We start from the raw sequence: 26742 nt of genomic DNA, 5'->3' as shown, positions 1-26742 counted from the left end.
TCAATGGGAAGCAAGACTGGAAAACATTCGAGTACACACTGCTCGATCCAAACAAAAACTGCACACTGATTTAAACCTTGCTGCATTCCGTTATGATGATAATTATGATTACAGTCCGCATCCAAGTGCAGTTGTTGGAAAGATGGATAAATTATGAATGTATTGTTTCTTCTTGTTAACTTTCCTAAAATTCATTGTTAATGAACTTGCAAAAAAATTGCGGGAAAAACCATTATACATGGGGGGGGGGACACTTGGAAGATTCAGAGTTTTAACATGGGGGTGGTTACTGAATGGTAGCAAAAGACCTGCTGATGTTCATGAGCAGTTGCAGATAAACAAGAGAAAAAGGTAAACAAGAATAATGCACACAGTTGTGACTCATTGAACTCGGGTCATATTCTCAATGAATACTGTATATGAAACAGGAATTTTCATGTCCAAGCAGGATATGGAAGTTGGACATATTTCAAAGTGGATGTATACTGAGGTACTGCCTAACCACACTAGTGAGAGCAGTTTGTCTGAGAGCCAAGTTGGGTCAGTTTAATTGAAGGGGTGTGTGTGAAAAGCATGGGTATTTTTCCCTCTCGGAGGTCGTAGTGGTTGTAACAGCTTTAATATCGTTATTAATCTCTCGTGCATTTGAAATAGATTAATAATAAATAATGTACAGTTTACTGCCAATATTCAAATGCAGACTCGAGAGCGGCATGCATTTTCTCGCACGAAGCATGTAATTATTTTTTTAAAAATAAGTTTTTATACTTTTATTCTCTTTTTTGTATGTAGCCATTTTTTTTAGTGTAAAATAAATGTTATTGCTGTGTTCCATCATAGGAGTTTACTTCAAATTGTTTAAGAAGTATCACAGGTGAAAAGTGCAGGTATTTTTTCCTCTCGGAGGTCGGGTGTCATTTAGTGCATTTTCTTACAATCGTTGAGCATTGCTGTTACTGACCTTCTTTTACTTTCAAATCTTCATTTTTACAATGAGTTCTAGTGTTCCCAAAATAAACCTTTCTGTAGTGATTTTAAGAAATTAGTGTATAACATAATTAAAATTTGTGATGAAGAATCACAATTAGTTACGCAGCAAAAAATGTAAAGGGGGAAAAAAGGTATGGCATGTTTAATTAAAACTAAAATAATTTTTATGCAACCTTTTCTCATTAAATTGCTTTATTTTATTTATAGACCATTTGATTATATTAATAAATGTAATTTATTAAAGAATATTTAACAGATAAAAGTTTTTCATTCAATGTTTGAAAATATTAAAAATTAACTAAGATGCATTAGCTAAATTATTATTAATTTAATTATCTATTAAATATTATTATTAAATTAATATTATCTATTAAAATATTTATAAACTGATGATGAATTGTATTAAGGCAAATAGTTTACTATTACAGTTATTTTAATGGCTTTTCTTTGAAATGTCACGATCTGATGTTTCTATGCATTTTAATTTAATTCTGTAATTTTAAAATTTCATGGTACATCAGCTTAAAATGTATAAAGCTCAGACAAAAATTTTCTGTTGCGCAGCATTCGAAAGATAGTGTGTGAAATGGAAGAACCATTTAAATCTAATCGGGCTACTGCACTCACCCCTACATCACTGAAAGATATGCCCACTTCTGCCCCAAACCGGATGTTTACATAAATCTGAAATATGTGGTCGGGCAGTACCACCTAATTAACAATTCAGATTTACATTTCTATAAAGGAAAGGCATGTCTATCTGCATTCTACACTAGATGAATAAAGTGCATGTATGCATTTCAAATGGTCTATTTCCTAAGATATTCTCTTTATTGCCCTTTTTAAGAGTGCACAATTTAACAGTGCATAGTTCTTTTCCATTAATTTATTTAAAAAAAAATAATTTTTATACACCTAAAAATGCTTTTAAATTATTAAAAAATTATGGAATAGTTTTGTGCTGAAATTTATTTTGATTGAATTTCTAGATTAAAGTTGGTTTGACATCTGATAGCGAAGGCAAATGCATTCGTTCTTATGCAGCAGTTACTGAACCATCTACAACAAATAATATAATACTGAACTATGCTACAAATTCTGACCAGACAGACAGTCTTTTATTTTTTATTGGAAGTGCAAAAGAGGTATTCCTTTTACTTGAATATATTTCATTTATTTATGTATTTATTTTATTACTCATGCAATTTTCATAAATTGAAATATGTATATAATCCTATTAATTTTCATCAATTATACATTAACGCTGATTAGATTTTATTAATAATATGAGGGTTGGGGCAAAAGTCATGGCAACTATTTTTTTCTTGTAGATATGTGAACCGATCATAAAACATATATGTGTCATGTGGAAGATCTGCAGGCATAGTGTGTATGCAGAACAACAGATGGCACTGTGATAGCTGGCTGTGTGGTGGCGAGGGCTCTGAAATCAGTCAGTTGGTGAGTGTCGTGCGAGATGGAAATAACCAGTGTTGAGCAGCGTGCTTACATCAAAATAGCTGTTCTCCGAGGGAGAAATGCGATGGAATGTCACAGTGAATTTGTAGAAGCCTTTGGGAATAATGCCCTACCATATCATACAGTAGCACGGTGGGTAAGAAAGTTTCAGCAAGGACGTGAGTCAACCAGTGATGAGCAATGTTTGGGACGTCCGGTGAGTGTGCCGTCATCGAGCACCTCATGGATGAAGACAGACGATGGACATTACTGGAGTTAGAGAGGGTAAGTGGCATCGAGAAACGCACCATCCACAGGATATTGTGTTATGAGCTACAGCTATGCAAAATTGCTTCGCGGTGGGTACCGCATGTACTGACGGAAGTTCAAAGGTGGGTATGCTATGCAATATGCTCCGACCACTTTGCACACTGGCAACAGGACGGCGATCAATTCTTTTCATGAATAATCGCCATCAATGAATTTTGGGCCAGGGCATACAAACCATATCTGAAATGTCAGTCCGTGGAGTGGCGACATCCTGGATCACCAAGGCAGCAGAAGGTCCGTCAGAATCCTTTCCCAGTCAAATTGATGGTGATCGTTGCGTATGACATCAGGGGTGTCATTGTTTGCCACTTTGTTCCTCATGGCAGAACAGTGACCGCACAGGGACTCATGTCAACTTTATGTGTATTGTGTTATCATTCTTTTGCATGGTGAAGGCCATATTGCCCTGTATACTACTGTAATAAATTCATGTGTTACGATAATTCAGTGCTATTCATTGTCCACACATGTAGTTAAGACCTTGTCCTTTCATCTGTATATGTCACATTTTCCAACCGGACTGGTATCTTCAAGAAAAAAAATAGTTGCCATGACTTTTTCCCCAACCTACGTATGAATCAATATTTCATGATTTAAAGAAATTGTCTTTCAAATATCTGAATGAAAATTCTCACTGGTTTTTTCCCCCCCTCGCTCTCTCTCTAGTTCCGCATTTTATAAATATATTTTAAGATATTTCAAAGTAATTTTAATTGGGAAAACAATTGTGCTATTATTTATTTGAATCAATGCTTTAAAATTTTCTTGATTATGATTATCATTAATGATTTCCTGGTTTTATGGAATTTGACTGGTTACTTCCAGGAGGACTTCATGGCAATAGAAATGGTTGATAGGAAAATCAGATTTTTGTGGAATGTTGGTGGTGGAACTCAAGTTATCACCCATGAGCAAAAAATAGAAACAAATGATCAGCTCTTGAAAAATGAACGGTGGTTTAAAATTGAAGCAAACAGGTATGTCCAAATCTAGTTTATTAATATGAAATAAAGTGATAATGTTATTATCATTATCACTTTTAGTTATTCAAAGCTTATATTAAAAAGCATGTAAAAACATAATATTTCTTCTAATTTATTTAAGATGCCTAAAGTTTAAGTTAATATAAGTGTTTTAACTTTGCCAAAGGTATTGGAAAGACAAAATGGTTTGGAAAAAATATGATAGAGATAATTTTGCCTACAATAGTCTCTTTAATTTTGCAAGTTCATCATATATGAAAAAGCTTTTTCCCCCTGTGTCATAGAATGTACATGTACATAAAAATTTGAAAGTGGGCTTGGGAAAGGAATATTTTTAGCATACCAAGAATACTCGCGTAGTACAATCTAAGAAACCATAGAAACATTTCAATAAAGGTGAAACTGAGAACATGCAGATATGCATATATCTATCATAATTCCTGCACTTTCTGAAAGGGCATAAAAGTCCTGGGATATAAAATAACATTTGTAGAGTTTCTAAAAACTGCTTGAAAGCACTTGAGTTATAATACTTATTGAAGATTTTTATAACCAGAGTTATTTGCATAAGAAATATAAAATTTTGTCTACTTTATCATATTTTTTGCCACTGTTCTTTACACATGTTGCTATAAGATTCTTCTGTAACAATGCAAAGAATTTAGCTTATAAGAAATTAAATCTATGCTCATGAATTTACCATGTTGGACAGGAAGAAAATCTCTTTTCTTTTTAAAACTGTTGTACTGCACAATTCAATTATTCTAATTTTAAATATGACTTGTTCTTCCTGCTACTAATATAATGATAATTTGGCTACTAGTAATGGCTACTACTTTGGATTTATTAATTAAGATAAGCATGTTGCTAAAGCCATGATGCAATTGATTGTCATGACTAACAGTTTTGAGGATTGGTGAGAATTGCAAAATAATGTCAAGGAAAGAAAGTAATTCATTAAGTTAGCAGCTTTTCTTTTTCATAAAATAATAATCAGATGCAAATGAAACCACAAATTATCCCAAAGTGATATCATAAAATTGGAAAGGAAAAAGGAGAAATTTGTTACATGTTTTGAAGAGTCACTTCTCTCTGGAGTGTAGCTTGCTGTGGATCATTTATATAGTTTACTTTAAGCAATGTTAATCTTACAAAACTGGCATTCTGCTAGGCTTTAGAAAGTAAATCATTGTAACACACAGTTCACATTTTATACATAAATATGATAAGGGCTTGAAATAGGGATTTTCTGCATATATTATATGTTATAAAAACATTTCTGTCATTAGTAGAACTACAAAAATTGTATTATATACTTAATGACAATATAGTATATGATGGTCATAAATGAGTAAACCTTATACATGAACTGCAGTAAGAGGATAATCTAAACACGAAAAGAGGAAAGAATTAAAAATGCATAATAAATTTGTCATAATGTAGACATTTAGATCTAAAAAAATTGGCAAAGTTTAAGAGTTTGTATTGTATAATATAATAAGTTCTATAATCATTGTATATATCAGTGGTATAAATGCATGAATGTGCAGAATGAAGTAAGAATCTAGAACTTAAAAAAAAAAAAAAAAAAAAAAAAAAAAAAAATCCTGCATTGTACTGGATTAAAAATATGCATATTAGCTGATAGTTTGGTTAAAAGTACTAGAAAATTAAAAGTGATTGAGAAAACAAACATTTAAAATATTCACATCAATGCAAAAATAAGTAAAATAAAATTTAAATAATTTTTTTAATTCCATATTTGAAACTGAGATTCCTTTTCAGAATTGGGAACATAGGTACTTTAAGTGTAAAACGCACTCCAGATGGACAAAAGCCTGATCCTTTAGAAGTGTCTGGAGCATCACCTGCAGGCTATACAAAAATGGATTTAGATAGTTCTTCAAATTTTTTTGTTGGCGGTTTCCCAGATAATTTCCTGGTAAGAAGCTATGTCAGTGTTTAATTTTCTTCTCCATGAGTAAGTAATGCAAAAAAAATAAAATATGCATATAAATAAAAAAGAATTGCTTCCTTAACAGAAATTGGTAAATAATCTTCAGTTTTATTTTCAGGCACCAAGTGAAGTACGTGCATCATCATTTTCAGGTTGCCTCTATGAAGTTCTTTTAGATGGAAAGCCAGTAGGACTGTGGAATTTTGTATCCAGTATAGGATGTGATGGCTGTAAAGAAGGGTATGATGTATTTTATTAAAAGTTTACAACCATGTATCCTTTATATTTTGGATGATAGTCTTTATGCTACTGTATTTTATGGTGTATCTTGATGTCTTGGATTAGTAATTTATATAAAATAAATATTTATATTTTTAAATGTCTGTAGTAAAGGGAATTTTTCCCCATAATAATGACTTGACAAATAACTTGAAAATATTCACTTGAGAAACAAACAAACAAAAAAAAAAAAAACTATCAAATACCATAAAAGTGTAGATAGGTGGGTTATATTTCCTTATGCCATAGCATCCCCACAGACATTCATTAACCTTTCCATTTTGCCAACAATGGTGGCAGAGTACAAGTTCACAAATTAAGGGGAAGAGAGCAGTGTTCCTTTGGCCAGTCCACAGGCAAAAATAAAGGGAGAAAATTATGTAGTATTTTTGGTTTATTATATTCCCTTTTAACGCCCACATTCCTCAGTTTTTTTCTGATGAACTTGGTCTCTCAAACTATGACAGTTTTAGTCATGTGAACTTTTGAATAAAAATATAGAAAATTAAAACTTTGATGCATTCTTTAAACTGCATCAGTCTCCACCCCCTTCCTTGGTCCAAATTACCTGTATGATTTTGGTTATACAAATTGTGCTTATGGCAACTATGAATCTAGTTAAAAAAATATAAATTCTTAAATGCAAATTTAAAAAACATACCTTTAATACCAGACAAACATGGAAATATAAACATGAGTAACAAATTCTCACTTATAGAGGGTCGTCCACAAAAAAAAGTAGCCTACCTCTCATGATAATATGACAAGGTTAACGACATCTTTGCAACATGATTTCCTCATAATGAGTGAGTACGAATGAAAAATAAAGCTGAAATAGTGCTTTATTTGGTGACATTATGGAGTTTTACTTGATCTAGTAAAAGTTAATTAGTACAAAATCCCTAATAGACATGAAAGAAGTTATCACTATACCTTAAAGTAACTACACTCTAAAAGTCAAGGAAAGATTTAAATAAACCTTTTTATTTAAATATTTAGAACCTAAATAAGAATATAATTCCATGTTCTTATGTTAACAATATCAACCATAGCTCATGGTAATGCAACTAATGAACAGTCAAATTCAATTTAAAATGTAGGCTAATAGTCAAAGACAACACAATTTAAATATACACAAAGCTAGCTCAGCAATTCTAACATTAAAATCAAATTGTCAGTAGTAGAATAATGCAAAGCCAAATTACAGTAAACTCCCGATTATCTGCGGAATTGAGTGGTGCGGCCGCCGCGGATAACAAAAATCGCGGATAATCCGAAAAAAGCTAAAAACGGGTATAGCAAAAGAGAAAACAGTCATTCCAACTTTGAAAAATCGTTTTATGTACCATTGTAGGAACAATAAAATGTAAAATAAACAGCAGGACATGTTTAACTAATGCTTAATATTTTAGTATATCACTCAAAACTAACCTAAAATTCATTTTGTTAATGAAAACAGAAAAGTGCTTTGTACTTACGAAAGGCGTCAAGGATGCACAGAAAATTTAATACATATGTACTGTTATTATGTAATTACAAAAGCATAACTGTAAAACTACACCTTTTTGAAGAAATCAGTCATTTGTGTTTGCTTCTTGCTTTGGAAGCATTTTCTCTTTATCCAAGATTGCATTTTTCGTAGCATAAGTTTCTCGGCCAACTCTGAGTCGTCTTGTTCTTCCAAATAGCTCAGCAGTCCGTCGACTTGTTGCAAAGCCGCTTTGTGAGTCTTCTGCATCTGCACAGTGGGCTCTTCTTTGCCTTCACTTCGCTGTTCTTCATTCTCAATCTCTCCCCTTGCTTTCTTCACAATTTCATCATCTGTCAAGCGTTTGAAGCCAGGTTTGTTGACGTCACACTCCAACCACTTGTTAATGTTTTCAGCATCGACATTCTATCCACCTGGAACTGTTTTCACCATATCGACAAGAGTTGCCGTGGGCGTGTCTACATCTTCATTCTCTTCTTCACAACTCCAATGGGTTAGGTTGTCGTTGGCTTCAACATTAGGCATGAGTTTTCTCCATGATATTATGAGGGTTGACGGTTTCACTGAGTCCCATGCAGATGCAACATCGTAGATGCTGTCCAAGATTTCGTAATGTTTCCAAAACTCTTTCAGATCATAACCTTCTTCAATTTTAGTCATTAGCAGCTTGGTTCGGTATGTTCTCTTCATTGTTGCAATGACTCCTTGGTCCATGGGTTGGATTAGCGAAGTAACGTTTGGGGGGGTGAGAAACTTTGCAAAAATTTGTCCATCAGAAGACTTTAGCACGCTTGTTGCTGGGTGAGAAGGTGCATTGTCGATCAATAGCACAGCTTTTTCAGGCAGGGTTTTCGATTTAAGATGTTTACGCACTTGAAGAAAAAAGATTTTTTTAAACCATTCTTGAAAAATGTTTCGGTTCATCCTTTTTTTTTTTTTTTTTTTTGTTAAAGTAATCAACGGGCAAATTTTCTATCCTTGTGCCTTTGAAAGATCTTTTTTTTTTTTTTTTTTTTTTTACTTTCCATTGACAATAAGTCTTAGTTTATGTCCACCTGTAGCATTACTGCAAGACATGATAGTGATCTTTTCCTTGCTGCTTTTATGACCCGCCGCTTTACTTTCACTTTCAAATGCTAAAGTGCAAGTGGGAAGACATTTCCACAAAAGCCCCGATTCAGCGGCATCGTAAATTTGTTCAAAAAATAGCTCTTCTTTTAAAACAAATTCTTCAAATTCATTGTGGAAATCGTCGGCTGCTTGTTGGCCACCACTAAGTTTCTCCCCATTAAGTCCAATTTCTCAAATTCCATGTCGCTGCTTAAAACGAGTCAACGAGCCAGAAGACGTATCAAAATTTCCTTTCAGCCCCTAACAACTCAAAAAAAGTTTTTGGCCTTCACCGCAATGATAGAACCATTTACAGGAGTACCCTCTTTTCAAACTTAGCTAACCAATCTGCCAATGCCGTGTCTCGCTCATCAAAGGTAGAACCCTTCGTAGTTTTTCGCGTTTTCATTGCGGAAGCACTGTCCAACATTGATGCAAAGTTCACCAGTTTGTCTTTTTGCTTTAGAATGTCACGCACTGTTGTTTCTTCGATTCCGTAATCCAATTCCATCTGCTGCCTTGTAGCGCCGTTTGCTACTTTGGAAATTAATTCTAGTTTTTGCGCAATCATCAACACAACCTTCTTTCATTTTCCTGACATTTTAAATCGGTAACGAAAAACACAAAACCAAAAAGCACAAGTCGTTGAACAAATCGTCAGCACAACCTTCTTTCGTTTTCCTGACATTTTAAATCGGTAACTAAAAAAGCGTTGAACAAATAAAAGATAAGAAATTAACTCTGACCGGTTCGCGAACACTCTCTGGCTTAAACTAACAATGGCGAGTGGGAGGAAGTGGATGTGTCAGTAAGATTAAGACGAGAGAGGGCGGTGGAGCAGGCACTGCAAGGGTGAGTAAGAAATCACTTACTCATCAGAAGGAAAGGTTCCGAGAAGGCCTGGGATATTTTTGCCATAAATAAGCACGATGTTAGCACATTTAACAATTCGCTCAGTTTTGTGAATATTTTTATTTTCTTTACTTTACGCTTGTAAAAAAAAAAAAAAAAAAAACTTTGCACGGCAGGCGCGGATAATCGGGAGTCTACTGTTCAACTATCAAAACTGGCAGAAACTAAACATACCACGCACATGCAAGCTAGAAGCATTCTCTGTTCTTCATTTTCATTTACATTCTCGTGAGGAAATGGAAAGCAGAAGTTATAGTAAAGGCTGAAATTATAAATAACTAGTTAATTTAAATAATAACCTTACAACGTAAGCTTTAAAAACATTCAGCAGGCAGAGAGTGAGGCACTATGACTACCACCAGAGATCATACTACATAGCACCAATACTGTAGCAAGCTACTTTTCCATGGCTGTTAAGTTTCAAAATTTTTTATCTTAAAAAAGTTCACTTTTTTGTTATCCCTGATCCAGAATATTTTTTTTATTCAAAGTAAATTTTTATTATGTGAAAATTGTTTAAGTCATGAAATTTAGGCATTCTTCTTAAGGCCAATTTCAGATAATACAGAACTGCATTTTTTGACACTTATTAAAGTAATATATCAAGTTTTGTATATTTTCCCTAAAACACAAATAATCAAAATTACAGTCTGAAAAACAGCATTATTTGTATAATTTTTTTAATTCAAACCATGTTTATAATCAGTTACTCAACATACATTCAAGGATTATATATATAGTCAAATACCGAAAATCCATCGACCTGAAATCCGCGTTGCTTCTCAGAATATAAACATTCAATTTATAGGTTCCGGAAACCACAATATTGAGTACGAAATATCGAAGAAAAAAATACTTACCAAATAATGACGTCATAATTACCGAATAATAATGAGTCAAAACTGAAATACCAAATTACTGACATAAAAAAGTTTAAAAAAATAAGATAAATTAAATAAGATAAGCTTTTTTCCCTCTAATCAGCATCGAGGTAAAAAAGCAGACGATTCACTCAACTCTTAGTTCAAGTTCACAATTCACCCCCCTTCCGTTGGTGGTTATCTGAGCTTTATTATTTCATTTCACGAGATTGTTTAGTGCTGCCTTTTTACTTCTTTGTACGAAGTAAAAAGGAAGTATTGTAATCGTGAAGAGTTTCAGGCAGCATATTTGAACGAAAATATCTATTTTGACCGCTATCAAATGCAATTTAACGATGTTTTTGCCTGATATCTGTACGTAGGGACAGAATAAAAGACTTGTTTCCTCTAAAAAAATTATAAAACTGCTTTAAAATTAATTCTGAAGAGAATTTTTCGTGGCGTCTGTACGAACGTATGTATGCACGTACGTATCTCGCATAACTCAAAAACGAGTAGCCTCAGAATGTTGAAATTTTCTATATAGGACTGCTATAGCATGTAGATGTGCACCTCGTATTTTGGTTGCAATCGGCCACACCAAACGTATATAAATATATTTATACATATATCCATTTTGTTACCCGGCTCAGTGATGTCAGTTTCTTTACTCTTATATGTTTGTAAATTGTACATTTTTTGCTTTAAAAATGATTGAATTATGTTGTTTTTATCTTCCGGTTAAGGTTTTTATGCCTTTAGTAAATCTGTATGCAATATTTTTAGAATTATCAACAATTTTAAAGTTGTTTAAGTGTCGCTAAGCCTTTTTTTATGGCGGCCATTGATTGTTTACATTTGAAACAGCAGACTAGTGGATTTGTTGCCAATCTAGAGAAACTTAGCTTTGCAACAACAAAGATAACGCCTTCATTTATTATTGCTAATTAAATCATGCTTAATCCTTTCTGGAATTTTTTCGAGGAAATAAGTGTTTAAGATTTACTTCGTAATTTTTAATATAGATATTTTGAGTTTTTATGTATTTTTGCCTTCTCGCGAAGTGAGAACTGAATTAATTGAATGAGAAATACTCAATCGTCTGTGAAAAACTGTTTCTTTTTTCTTTTATTTGCTTAATTTCTTTTATACATCATTCTATCTTTATTATAGTATTTGAATAGAACATGTGGCAATGATTAGATAATTATTCTTTAAATGATATAAATTTTGTGCATTATGAGTTATAATATGAATGAAATATAATACTGTTAAGTGAATCTAGCGCCAGAGTGATATGGTAAACAAATACTAGAGTGAATTTTAAAGAATGCATTTATTCTATTGTGGTTTATGCACTGTCGGTGAAGTAGATTTAATTCAATCCAATAAATTTAAATGAAATGCAAGAAAAAATGCGTATAATTTAATATTCCCTACAAGGAAGTCATGTGGTGTACACATCAGATTTTTTTTTATCGGGATATTTTGTGGATAAATTAAGAATATTTTAAATTTCAGCCCTTTTTAAAACAATGACAGATAAGAAACGCACTCATGATTTTACTACTTGCAACGTTGTAAAACGTAAACACGTTGCATTGACGGTAACACAAAAAGCACAAATTCTGCAAAAGATGGAAGCAGGTGCTACTCCTAGATTTATAGCAGAATAGTATGGAATTGCTACATGATTGTGTATGATATACAGAAAAATAAAGGAAAGTTGTTGAAATTTTACAGCAACAGTGATTCTAACACCAGAATCTGAAACCGGAAATCTTTGTATGAGGCGAAATCGGCAAACCTCGATGCTGTGTACATATAATACAATGAATAATATAATCAATTTATATATGTAATAATAATTTAATGCATATAATAAATTATTGCAATAATGTATATAATAATTTAATTAAATGTATCTAATACGCCTTATTCATTTTGCACTTTTAGTCCGAATATTATGCTTTATCTTTTCTGTCCTGAAATCCGCAAAATCCTAAAATCCGCACAAGCTCTGGTCCCAAGCTTTGCGGATTTCTGGAATTCTACTGTATATATATTTTCCTTTAATTTTTGTTCCTTTTCAAATATTTTGTACAGTTTCATCTTTTTGTGGAGATATTATAGAGGATTCAAGTTTATATCATTATGAAGATCATGTATGAACCCAGATATAACATAAATCATTCACATGGCTTTAATTTCAAAAAAGGAAAAAAATTGTCTAGTCTGTTTATTTTTAACTTTGTCATATTCTGCAAAATATACACATTGAGTATTATTAGAGCTTATACTATCTGAATTTCCTTTATTTTATAATTTAGGCATACTTTATAACATTTGCATGTAAGTAATTATTTTCTGTTGGGAATTTTAAGTACTGCTTTTTTAAATCTGTTGTTTAAATTTTCTTTTTAGAGCAACTGAGGATATTGATATTAGTGCATATGAATTTCAAGGTGGACACAGCTATGCTATAGTACCACAGATACCATATTACAAGAAAAGTGATTTATATGCTATTTTAAGTTTCAAGACCTTAAATGAAGATGGTTTATTATTCTTGTCGTGCAATTACCAAAAAGTAATTTATAATATCTTTTTATGTGTGTCAAAACTATTTATGTTATTTTTGTTTTATATTTAATTGGAGTGTGAGACTTTGGTTCTAGCTACCATTGTAAAATATTTTTTAATCTGTAAGATAGATATTTTTTTTTGTGTAATTAATCAACTGTTTTTGACTGAAGTTGTCAGCATCCACTGGCATAAGCAGGTTCTGCTATCAATCTGGTTTGGAAAAACTTCCTTTTCTAGTGTAGGGACTGTAAATGTGATGTCTTAGCTGAAAAAAAGGATCTTTTCCAGAGAAAACGCAATTCATTTTTTGAGACTACATTCTGATTCACATTAAACACTGAAAAGGAAAAAAAAAAATAATTAACCACTATATATGCCTTTATCTCTTTCCCACTCATGGCTGTAAAATCAACTGCACACCCATACTGGCATGAACCCGAAACAGAAAATCTGTCTTATTATATCCTCCCCCCCCAAAAAAAAGGGTGGTTTAAATTTTCTGTCCCTAGTGGAATCCCTGGTGCCATCTAGTGAGGGAAATGAATACATAACAACTTAATTGTAGTTTTGGTCAAATGGAATAAATAAAGTGTTTATTTAGACAACAATGAAATTAATTTTGAGAGTAATAAATTATTAACTTTTACTATAGCAAATTACTAATTTATTTTTGCATTCTTTTTGTTTGTTATATTAATTATTTAAAAGAATTTCAAAGCTATTATTTAAAAATGCTGTGTATTCATTTAACAAATTACAGTCATTAAATTGTAGTTGTAAGTGTTTGCATCTAAAGTGTATTATTTTATACATTACTATTAATTTAAACTATGTGCCTTCCATTAGAATTTTTAGGAGATTCATTTTATTGTTAAACATTTTAAATCAAATGAATTATTAAGCATTTTAATAATTAATTCATGAAATATTTTTTACACATCATCTCACACATTTTACGTAGCGTATTCGGAAACTAAGCATTCTAGCACCGTCGCAGCGCTGTGGTAGGCATCCCATGCATGTGCACTAGTCTCTCTTGTTCACTGACAATTGTCGCCATTTTGGTTGCTGTATGTTGTGTTTTCAGTTTGCTGTGCACATTCAAAATGTTTAAGACAATTAGTTCTCCCACTGACTGTGAGATTCGTGCCGTGATTAAATTTTTGAACGCGAGGAATGTTAAACCGGCCGAAATTTATCGTCAAGTGACAGAAGTTTACAGTGAATACGCGATAAGTGATGGAATGGTGAGAAAGTGGGTAAGAATGTTTAATGCAGGTAGAACAAATGTCCACGCCAAGGCTCGCATTTGTCGGCTTTCTGTTGTCACTGATGATTTGGTAATGAAAGTTGATGAAGCAATTCATGAGAACAGATGCTTCACAATGACAACTCTTTCAGAGGCATTTCCACAAATTTCACGTACTGTTTTGTTCAAAATTGTGTCTGACCGCTTGAATTATCGCAAACTGTGTTCCCGATGGGTTCCAAAAATGCTCACTGATGTTCACAAAACAAAGTGACTTGGTAGTGCCCTGACATTTCTCACACGGTACAGTGATGAGGGAGAAAACTTTTTAAACCAAATTGTGACAAGTGATGAAACTTGGGTGTGTCATTTCACACCAGAATCGAAACAACACTCGATGGAGTGGAGACACACTCATTCTCTGAAAAAACAAAAGTTCAAAGTGACAATGTCATTACAAAAAACCATGTGCACTGTCTTCTGGGATAGGAAAGATGTTTTGCTTTCTGAATTTCTTCCCAGAGGTGAAACCATTAATGCGGCACGATATTGTGAGACTTTAACAAAACTAAGGTGTGCCATTCAAAACAAACGAAGAGGAATGCTCAGTAAAAGAATTGTGTTGCTCCATGACAATGCTCGGCCCCATACTGCTGGTGTCACTCAATCGTTAATTCGAGAGTTTCATTGGGAGCAGTTCGATCACCCGCCGTACAGCCCGGACTTGGCGCTGTCCAACTATCACTTGTTGCTGCACATGAAGCGCGAGCTTGGTGGCAAGCGCTTTGGATCTGACGATGACACGAAAAATGCTGTGGAGTCGTGGTTATTGAAACTGGTGGGAAGTTTCTTTGATGATGGTATACAAAAACTGGTCATCCGCTATGACAAGTGTTTGATCATTGGCGGAAACTATGTTGAAAAATAGTTTAAGACATGTATTTTCATGTAAAAATAAAATTAGATTCAAAAAAATTGTTTTACTATCTTTTTTTCTTTTTTTTTTTTCAAAACGGTACTTAGTTTTCGAATATGCCTCATATATAATTTTATAATATATACATATAGAAAAAAGAAAATAAAAAAATAAACTTGAAATACAAATTTTAAATCATAACTGCCCATAAAAAGGCACAAAAGACTACAGTAAGATCAATGTACGAGTTAATAAGTACATAACAAATAATTAAGTTTTGTTATAAATCAAATGGAAGTATTTAACTAGTTTCTCTCACCCAGAACCAGTTGATAATTAATAAAAGTGCATAAATGCATGAAAAATGGTAATAATACTGCGTAAACATGTAATAAAAGTAAGATAGGTATCAAATTGCAATTAATTACACAGAAAATGCAAATGTGTAAATGTTGAAGAAAATACCATTATCATACAGCAATAGCAGGCCAAAGTAAATGTAAATTTACTTGTAATGTAAAAATGACAATAAAGAAACAAATCAGTGGATAGTTATACATATGTCATGCTACAATCATTTATATACATACACTGTCTCCCAATGAAGTGTTAATTATATTTTAATTGTACATAACTTTTTAAGCTTTTTATTATGAAGATATGTAACATGCAATACATAAGAGAAATCTGAGATTAAACATTTTATTTTGGATATGCAAACTAATATGTTAAGTAAATTATGTATGATAAATGAGTGGAGAAAAATAAATTAAATGAAAAAATACTGAATAAAAGTTATGCTTTATTTCGGGAATTTGGAAAAAAGTATAATTTTCTGAAATTTTGTGTTTTCATGTGTGATTTTCATTTGTTTGATCTTTTAGGGGCATTTCATATCACTGGAATTAAGAAAAGGTAAAGTTTTATATCAACTCAAAATGAATGGTAAAATTCATATTCGTTTAGAAACAAAGAAGAAATATAACACTGGTCAATGGATTCGTGTTGAGGCAGCTAGAGAAAAGTTTGAAGGTATTGCAATTATCATGTTTTTATTCTAAAAAATATTATCAGATAAAAAGTCATTAAGCATGAAATACATACTTTATTATCACAGAAATTAAATAAAATATAAAGATATTGTTGTTAACTATGGTTGAAAATAACTATTTGCGGAATTTGTTTTTCAAATCCCTGATGTCTGTGATAAAATAAGTATTTATCCAGGTATTTAAAGGTAAATTGAAAAATATTAAATCTTTTTAATATCCTTTAGTCAATTTTGTTTTGTAGTTTATCTTTTTATTACTTAACAACTATGTTAAAACCATTATAATTCTCAGTTAATTAAACTGCAAGCTATGAATGATCACTTTTGAAACTAAGTTTTACTTAGCTATGAATATATCATGAAAGAAGTTTGTAAATCTTGCATTCACAACAACTGATAATGATAATAAATTATACATAAAAAGAATTATTTATACTTCCATTAAAAATTATGTGAAATGCTAAATACTAATAAATTATATAAAAATGAGAATTAATTAATAAATACTTCACAAATATATATTTTTATAATATTCTTTTATAAAAGTTATTATAACATATAAAAAAGAAAGAAAGAAGACTTTTTTTTAAAAAAATTCAGAGACAAGTGTCAAGCATCTTAGTCCTGACTCTGAATCAGTGGGCATGTCAAATTTTGCTTAGTTAAATTGCACACTGAAGGAACTTCAGTTTTTGAAAAACCCTAGAACAGGATTACCAATATTCATCTTTGGTATGATTTTAATTTAACTGCAGACTTGAAATCCATTTCAGGAGAAGAACTGACAGTAATTTTTATTTTTATTTTATTTTATTTAAAATTTAAAAAAGTTGTTATTATTTTATGAATGAATTTAAATAATTCTGCATATAACTAAATGAAAAAAAATAATTATGAAAAAACTCGAAATGACTAAAATTTCTGCATTGCATCAAAACGTTGCTGATATAGCTTATTATTTCAGCTCAAATCATGGTAGAAAACGAATTTTTAGAAGAAAATGCTCCAAAGGGATTGTCTTCAGCACTCGATTTGAAAGACAGTGTTCTCTACTATGGTGGTGTTCCTCCAAATTTCACTGAAGAAAGGTAGGTATTTTAGCCAAAACTTTTTTACTTTTGAAATAAATCCTGTTATAACATTTGTAACAGAATTAGTTTCTTTAGTAACCATGGGTTTCATTTTAAAATATATGAAATAACATATACATCAGTATATTAAAAACATGTCTATATTATAAAGTTAACTTGCATCTCTGTGTTTTTCCTTTAATATATAGGACTATAATAATTTGATAATTTGAAATATTATGTTAATATAATTTATATTAATTTATTTATAATTTGAAATATTATGGTTTAAAGTACTGATTGTTAATTAATGTGTGAAAATGACTAAAATTTTATATATTTCTATTGCTATTTGAAATATTGTGGTTTAAAGTATTGATTGTTAATTAATGAGTGGAAATGAATAAAATTTTAATATTTGTATTGCTAATTTATTCCAGAATCACAAATATCATACTCCCACTGATATACATATATTATTATTTAAGTTGTGAAAAACATAAAATGATAAGAATATATTATTTTTATATTTTATACTTTACATTCTTGAGGCAAGGTTTTTTTTAATTATTTGCAAATGAATAACCATAATTTAAATGTTTGGAATCTAAATTATATCACTTTGTACTAAAATACTAAAATTATACATGAATAGATTATTACATTTTATATTGCACTGGAATTATATGGTTGCATGTTATGGATTTATAGAGATCTCATTAAATAAGGGAACCAAATGAATAGGGAAAACTTAAAACATTATTAGGATGGTAACAGCTCTTACAAGCAAGGCAAACAGCTGTGAAACAGCCCAAAGGAGAAAACAGAGGTAAAGCTAAATCCTCCTTAAGCTCAAGGAACATTGTGAATCACTAGAATCAGTCACAAAGCAAAATTAAAGTAGCAATCACCAAGCAAGAAGAGCAGTAGCAAAACTGTCTGAGAATTAACTCCAAACTCCAGTGCAACCTCATATATACTTTTACTCAACCATCCAGAAAAATTATACTGCTTTGTCACCAGTGATGATCCTTTCAAGGAAACTGAAAGATTGAATGGAGTTTTTCCAATCGTGTGGTATTCAGTCCTTCTCAGCTTTTTGGTCAGATTTTAGCAACTTTGGGATAATTTTTGCACACAATTTTCTCAACTACAAATGTTCTCTTAAAATTGTGTGCACTGATGATTTTCTTAAATTCATTTCATTAGCAATCATCTGGGCAGTTAATCGATGATCAGAAAGCACAAAAGACCACATATGTTCAATGTAATCTTCAATACAGAAGGTCGACAGTCATCCTGGCCTATCCTCATCCTTGAAGTCTTCACAGCCCTTGCTGAAACACTTGATTTACTTGAAAAGGACTGTTTTCTTCAGTAGGTCATTTCCTTCCTTTCATGAATGAGAACGTTTCCCAAATTTAATAAATTTTGATGTTGATTCATTGTTCCATCTGTTCATTAATATCCATCATTCACAAGAAAAAATAATAAAAGCTGTACGCTTGCCTCAATTGTTTGGCAACTGCTCCAGTAGATCCACTGCCAGCACAGCAGCAAATGAGCACGACCTAACTGCAACTCAAGGTCACCCTACTAGCTCATTTTGTGTATTTATCAGACAGACTACATATGTTGGCACTGCAGTTAAAACCACAAACCTGCAGAATCATTATTTTGAGAAAAATGCATTAGAAGATAAATTTAAAATTTTAAGAAACTAATTCAGCATAATCATTTTAAATGTACCTCATATCTCTTTTAGCAATGAAAAAAAAAATAAATGCATGTAAGAGAAAGTAATAAATAATGCAGACTTTTGTTTCTGGTTGATAATATCATTTCTGAAGTACTATATAATTATTACACTTGCAATCTTTATTTAGATTTTTTTTGGGGGGGGAAGTACTGCACATAGGGAATAATAAAAATACTTTAACAAGAGCAAAATTTGCTGTCATGGTAAAAAATCCCAGATAAATATTGTCATATATTATAGGGTACAATTTGAATAACTTAACTCAGCACAGTTTTATTCCTTTTCATTAATTCTAATCTAATTTTCATGAACATGTTGTTAATTTTATTTTCTAATTATTGACAATATAAAGATTTTTCATGCTCATTTTACATCAGAATTAAATGGAAATATTTTTAGTTTGATTTAGAGTATTTAAAGTATAAATAAACTGCATTTTACTGAATAATGAGTTCTATAAATTTAGCCTTTATGCCCGAATGAAACTGTTTTTATCCACTAAGAACTTCATTATATGCACTTTTTAAAGATTTATTATTTATATTGTTTAATTCATGAAAACTTTATCCCTCCTAGATCTTTTAGACGCTGCTTGAGCCTTTTAAATACATTAGTTATAGAATGTTAACTCATTTTATGTTAGAATGTTTAAGTAAAGTTAAAAAATATTGAAAGGCTAGAGATTTAATGGTGTCATAACCAATCTTCTGGGCATTTGTAATGATTAAATAAATGTTAGTATCTTACATTAACTCATATATTGTTTGTTATTTTGCTTAGACTGAAGGAATGTATTAATTTTTATAGATGGCCTGACATAAAATTTACGAATTTTTTTGGCTGCATGAAAGACCTGCAAATTGACTCTACTCCCATTGATTTATATCGAAGTAGTTTCTATGGCATGAATGTTGGTTGTTCGAATAGGGTGAGATTTTAGATTTAAGATGTATGCATTAATTTTAAAATAGATGTTAAAGTATCCGAAATTTATTTAAGAGCTCTTTTTTTTGACAATTAGATTTGTTTATTTATTGTTACCAAAATATATATGCAGCATACATACATTTGTATTTCTTATTCAGGATATATATGCGATTCAAGTATACGTGCATGTGCTTCTATTCATGCAAGCATGCATGTATTTATTTAAAAATTCAAAAATAAGATCCCCCTTTTTTCAAATGTTTTTCTTTTAGAATTTAGTAAGGTATTTTGATAACTGAAATTACAGATTGATAAGAATGAGTCAAATTATCATGTTGTACATAATAATTACACCATTAAAATACTAAATAAAACAATTAGTAATTATTGTATATATAAACTTCACAACTACTGCCAATGAAAAAAGCCATATCTGGCTGAGGAATTTCAAGGAAGATCTTACATTTCAGGAGTTTTCATTTTTGATTAAGTGTGGTATGTGTGTAGTTTTCATTATTAACAATCATTTAGATATAATTTCAGAAACATGGCCCTGTTGAGAAATCTTCAGCTGCTTCTTGAAAAACACCAAGGAACTTTCAATGTTTTATATTTTATATCAGTTTTATTAATTTTTAATTTTTTGTTAATTTTACTGAATTGTTTTTGTTTTACTTCTGAAATGTTTATGTTTTGCTTGAATTTTGATATGGGTATTCCCTGAAAAGATTGCTCACCTTTCAAGATCTAATTTTGATTTACTTGTCTAGTCATAATAAAAGTTTTTTTTTTTTTTTGCCAATAAGCATTCTTAATACAGTTAGGGGGGGAAACGCAAAACGGTTTTCAAAGCCTTCAGCCTAGAAACTTGGTGGTCCTGAGTCGAAACCCATATCAACCTCACTTCTGACGTCCTGTGAAGAATGGAAGATGTAGCTGCAAGTGTGAAAAATGGTAGAAGTCCGAAGGAGCAATGTCGGGGCTATAAGGTGGGTGTGCCAAAAGATCCCTTTTGAGTCCATACAGAGTCCAGCAGGTGAATTCAAACACATGGTGGTCTTGGATTATCTTGATGGAACATTACCTTTTTGTGCTGGAACTCATTTCAATGTTTTTCCATGACAGCAGTGTCAACACGGAGTAGCATCTTGCTGTACCCCTTACTGTCACAGATTTTACCTTTTTCAAGATACTCTTTGAGGATAATACCACAGCAATCCCACTAGATACAAAGCATGATCCCTTTGTTAGTCAAATTGCACTTTGTGAAGCTGCCAAAGGACTCTCCGGGTGCAGACCAATATCCTTTTTGGCCTGTGTTGTTGAAGTAAATCCAATTTTCATCACAATTGAGGATCCGGTCCAGAATTTTTTCCTTGTTTTTATATTCAAACAGATTAGTGCAGGCCGAACACATCTGTCCTTATGCTTGAGTCAGCTCATGCAGCACCCAGTGAATGAACTTCTACATCAAGTTTATGCGATGCATAGTGACTAACGGACATGGTACTAACATCTAACTCCTTAGCAAGCTCTCGAGTTGTTGCATACTGGTCTTCTTCCACGAGTTCCTGCAGGTGGGCCTCTTAAGCATCAGTAGGCTGTCCAGAGTGCTCTGCTTCTTGAATGACCTTGTTTTTAAACTTTCGGTACCAAATCTTCACAGTGTCATATGATACAACATTAGTACCTAAAGCTGTACACATGATTTGGTGATATTCTGTAGCTGACTTTTTGCAACAGAACTGGAAGTAAATGGTGGTTCTAATCTGGTAGCATAATAGTTCCATTTCAGACACTTTGTATTTAATAATAATGGTTTTTTTTTTTTCCCACAGCAGAGTATTCTAAAATAAGTCTGATTCTTTCAAATTCCAAAAATTGTTTAACAAAATGTGATTAAACACGGCAACATGAACTGTTTGCTCATATGATATTTGCGGTAGCCAGAAACTTTCATTAAAACCTGGTATTTTCTATGTGAGATATGTGTGTGTGTAATAATTTTAGGAGAGAAGACGAAACCAATTAAGCAGTCATGGTGGGAATGGTGGCAGGTAGCTCACATACAAACAAGATGGATCATAGAAGACAACTTGAAACTGGAGCGGACTGAATTGAATTTAAAAAAAAAAAAAAAAAAAAAAAAAAAAAAAAACTTAGATTATCACAACACATCTTCATTACTTGTTGACTAATCTATTAAGATATAGCTTCTTGATTAGCAATAGCACAATGGGTCCTATCTGCACCCCACAATTTTATATACACAGATTACATTTCAGAACAATAAATGAAAATTAAAGAGCGGCAAACAGGTGAGTTATCTGTATTAAGCAGCAGAGCCTATAAAGAAGCTCAGAATGCTTTGTTTGAATCCTGAAAGTCTTTCATAAAAACTAAGTGTTGTCATCAATATAAAATCAAAATATTTCTGTTGCGTATTGAAGAAATTCTGTTAAAATTAATGTTTATTTGCTGATTTTAAAACAAACAAATTTTCCTACTCTAGAGCAATATAATTATTACACTCACACATTCAATTATTATTTTGCTATTATTATTGTAAGGTGATGTACAACTTCTGTTTGCTAAATTTGTGAGACATAACTTTATACAAGTTGTTCATCTTAACTTGAATTTTAATTTTTTTACATTTAATTTTTCAAGTATTTGTTATGAATAACTTTATGGCCATAAATAATAAATAGAAATTTTGATATTTTTATGCAATGCGAAAAGACAATTACCTTGTAAAAAGAATGGAGGTTTTTATCTCAGTTATATTTAAGCATCCCACAGCTATTAGCAAATAGTTACACTTATTCACTTATAGAGGATTTGCCCTATTTTTCATCAAAGTTTACTTTATTATTATATTGTATTGTATTTTGTGCATTTCTGTGATGCAGATTGCAATTAAGAACCATAGAGGGAAAATGAAGTGCAGCAAACAGATGATAGCTTGGTGACAGAACACTAAAAAAGTTATGTGTATTAAGTAGAAGGGCCTAAAATATAAGCTCAGAATGCAATTTTAAATCTTGAATAGTGACTGGACAAGAGTTTACAGCAATTCAGATCACTGCAGGAAAAGAATGACATCAGTGGCGTCTTTGAAGGAGGTAGTATTTAAATTAAAATTAGGGATTTTCAGGACTATTGTCAATTAAATTAGTAATTTTTTTAATAATTTTATTTCATATTTTTATATTTTACATATGCATAGTCTAAACTGTTATAAATTTTTATCAGCCAATCTCCTAGTTTTATGGATATACAAAAACACATTTCTAAATAAATTAAATTTCTAATAAACTGGTTGTGATAGATATGAGTATGTTGGCAAAAAATTTCAGAGAAAATTGAGAAGTTTGTAAAGAATTGTAAATTCATGGAATAAAAGATTTCTAGTAGAATAATAAATCTTAGTTCTTGGGGCATGATTTCAAAGTTTTGTGGCTTATATTTACAATTTACAAGGTGCATAATTAAATATCAGGAAATATATCTGCCAAGTGTGGAAACTATGAAAGTTGGCAAATTACACTAAAAGCAAAGCAGTTTGAAAAGATTCCTAGTTATCCAATTATACCAGGCTGTGTTTTTGCTGTATAAAAGTACTAAATTATCAATAAATGATTAATATCTGAAGTGATGCATATTATCAGATTAAAACTATTAGATATTTGCTAATTTCCAGTTTCTCCGTAATTCAAAATTGCTTAATTGGTCCATTCTTTCTAGTCACTTTCACTGTTAGATGAAATTTCAGAGTTCAGTTTTAGATTTACCTGCAGGAACATTTCTTACAGTTTTAGCATGCTTGATAATGTTTGGAAGAAAACAACAGAGGGAGCAACATTTTATTTCTCAGTCTAAAACATTACTTTTAATAAAAAGTTGCACAGAGATGGATTCATTAAAGTAAGAGAGGGGGGCGAGTCAAGTGAAATTTAGGGGACATCTGATCCTGAAACACAAGTTATATTTACTATTTTTTAAAAATGGTTGGGGGTTCTTTAGAATGCAAGGTCTATCATGATTGCAAGTTGTCCATATACCTGTCTTAGAGATCATATGTAGTCAAGTATGATATGTATGTCAATCAAATTCAAGAAAGAAGAGAAATGTTCGCATTTGATTCCATCTTTATCAGACTTCATAATTAACACATTTTCATTTAAATAATATTCATTACAACAGATGTCTAGGTAAATGTAATTCAGATGATAGAGTGATTACCGTGTTTGAAAAATGTATTATAATCCATTACTTTAAAATAGGAATTTCAAGGCTGTTCACTACACAATTTGTCTTATAACCGTGGGAATGACAGGTGCTGCAGATAGTTTGAGTTGTCTAATTTTTTCTATTCTGATTTTTTTTCCTCCACTCTATTTCCATTTCTTGTGAGATGAAGAAAATAAATACTGTGCTGTGATTGCTAATGGGGGAAGATGGAAATAGCCTTGAGATACCTATTTTAAAGAAACAGGCTGTAGCTTTGAACTTTATATTATTGCAAGTGCTGTTCAGCTTTGTTAGCTCAATTATGGAAAACTGTTAACTCCATTTTAGAATATTCATGGTGCTGGCAATTTTTAATTCAGTTCCAAGGATTATAATGTTGTATAAGTATTATAATTCCAAGTATAATAATAATCATATTATCTAACACTTCAGCATTTAGCGGTTCCGTTTTTCATTTTACACAGCTGATTGATTACCGAATATGCTGCTATTATTATGACTATACAACAGCATCATTTTAAGTTTATAAGAACAGTTGCTATAAAGTAAAAATTTCAAAAACATACTTTTGCATTTAAAAAATGCTTGTTAAATATCCCCTTTTAGTATTCCATAATAGGAAAAATTGAGCTGTGCTGTTGTCTTATTCCGTTGGTATTTCTCATCTAAAAAAACTACATGAACATAGCATGACATGAGTTCAATATCTATAGCCATTCTTTAAGACATATTGTGCATCTATGTTTAGTGTATATTGTTCTACCTCAGCTATATCGATAATGTATTCTCTGGAATAAAAAATGAGTTTACATGTTAGAGTAGAAACGATTTCTCAAAATTTAATAGAATAATAAGCGTCAGGAAATCAGGCACTCATTTTCTTTACCAAAAAGTCAAATTTTGATAGTCTTTACTTGAATTTTAGTTTTTTATTTTTAATCAGAATCTTTTGCAATCCTTTTTGATACTTTTCAAGCAGTACCTTGTAGAATCATTAGGTTATTTTGAAGGAGGAGATATGAAACATGTGCAGTGCCCTCGTTGGGACTCGAACATGGGCCTCTCAAATACACGCCAAGTGTGCTATCATTTTACCATGAAGGCATGCTGGAAAAAGAGAGAAAAATACGATGAAATTATGTTTATTGGGCAAGGCCTGTTATGACCATAAGACCAACTTGTTTGGTTAGGTGTACCGGGATGCACCCAATTCTGGTATCTCATAATCTTCAAAAAATGATACCATTTTGTCAAAAATATCTGGCTATATAGTATGAAAATATCTGGCTTGAAGAGTAAGGGTAGATAAACATTGTGAACCGATTTTTAATTAGCTCACTCCTTCCTGTCAAAGGACTCGCCAACACACCATCTTTCTCCAGTTGCTTCTGCTGTTCCTGTCCAAGTGTCCGGCATCTGTCCGGCCTTTGCCCACAACCATTTTTCCAAATTAAGCTAATCATATTTCATAAAATGGATTTATTAAACACTTAAAGTATATAAATAATGTGCAGTGTAAATTATAAAGCTTTTTTAAAGCTATAAAGAACGCCAATACTTTATTTCAATTTTTCATAGTATTTGTTTTTATAAAATGCACTATTTTTAAGTTAACATATACTTATTCCAGCCAATGAAAGTTGCCACTTTCAAAGGAGCTGGTCACTTAGAGTTGAATGGACAGACTCTTCTTGTAGATTCTAGCATTAGTTTCTCCTTTATGACAAGACAACAAAACGCTCTTTTGATGTTATCCACATATGTTGGACAAGAAAATGCTGATCAAGAATTATTGCAGGTAATTATTATTTTTAATATTATTAAAGTAAGATTCAAATTGTTGAAAAAAAAATTTATACACCAAGACATGTTTTGACTGAGTAATAATCATAATTCTTAAAAAAGCAAAAAATATTTACAAAATTTCTCCAGGGAAAAACATAAAAGACCCTCACAGTAATAAAAATATGGATGAGTTTAGAAGGATTAATTACACTTTTTTTGTTACTGATTTAAATGTATATGTAAATTAAATCATCATTGGTTTTATGTGCTATTGTATTTTGATAATATTCTCTCTCTTTATATATATATAGTGTATGTATATATGTTATGGTGAAACACCAAAATCTGGAGAATGTTGACTTTCACTGGTGAATGTCAACATTCACATAGTCTCTTGGTGTATGTCCGAAATATTTTCCAAATACTCTTATTTCTGACTAACACCGGTCAATGTCGACATTCACCATGTACTAATGGTGAATGTTGAACATATAACAATATTATATTTTCTTCTCCGTAATTCAGTCGCGAATAAATGCACTTGAGACTTGAAATAAGAACATGAGAACCTAAAACACACAATACATTCAAAATGAGAACGGAAAATAATAGAAGTTAAAAACTTACTTAATTATGCAGTATGTTCTAAATGAGAAAATAAAATAACAGTAATAAAAAACTTACTAAATTATGTGATTCAAATCTTATTTATTGCAACAACTTAAAGTATTATGGCATTTTATGACCTCTCTTTTCGACTTTCACCAGAGCATATCT

General features: G+C 31.4%; 1 protein-coding gene across 2 annotated transcripts in view; it reads left to right on the top strand.

Annotated features, from left to right (window-relative positions):
* The window catches only part of LOC118179400 (laminin subunit alpha lam-3-like), a 258439-nt gene that overhangs the window by 208747 nt on the left and 22950 nt on the right, over positions 1-26742 (top strand). For both annotated transcript variants that reach the window (XM_085825564.1, XM_085825563.1), the window contains 9 exons: positions 1980-2135; positions 3604-3755; positions 5547-5703; positions 5837-5958; positions 12793-12958; positions 16004-16151; positions 17135-17258; positions 19807-19927; positions 25811-25978. In XM_085825564.1, coding sequence (XP_085681690.1) covers positions 1980-2135; positions 3604-3755; positions 5547-5703; positions 5837-5958; positions 12793-12958; positions 16004-16151; positions 17135-17258; positions 19807-19927; positions 25811-25978 — 1314 coding nt within the window. The remainder of the gene's footprint in view (positions 1-1979; positions 2136-3603; positions 3756-5546; positions 5704-5836; positions 5959-12792; positions 12959-16003; positions 16152-17134; positions 17259-19806; positions 19928-25810; positions 25979-26742) is intronic.

Source organism: Stegodyphus dumicola, chromosome 10 (assembly GCF_044657685.1).
Source record: "Stegodyphus dumicola isolate Sdum_Otavi_A_Nest chromosome 10, ASM4465768v1".
Classification (NCBI taxonomy): Eukaryota; Metazoa; Arthropoda; class Arachnida; order Araneae; family Eresidae; genus Stegodyphus; species Stegodyphus dumicola.
Note: the sequence above shows the minus strand (reverse complement) of the source record. Positions and strands in the feature narration are given on the sequence as shown.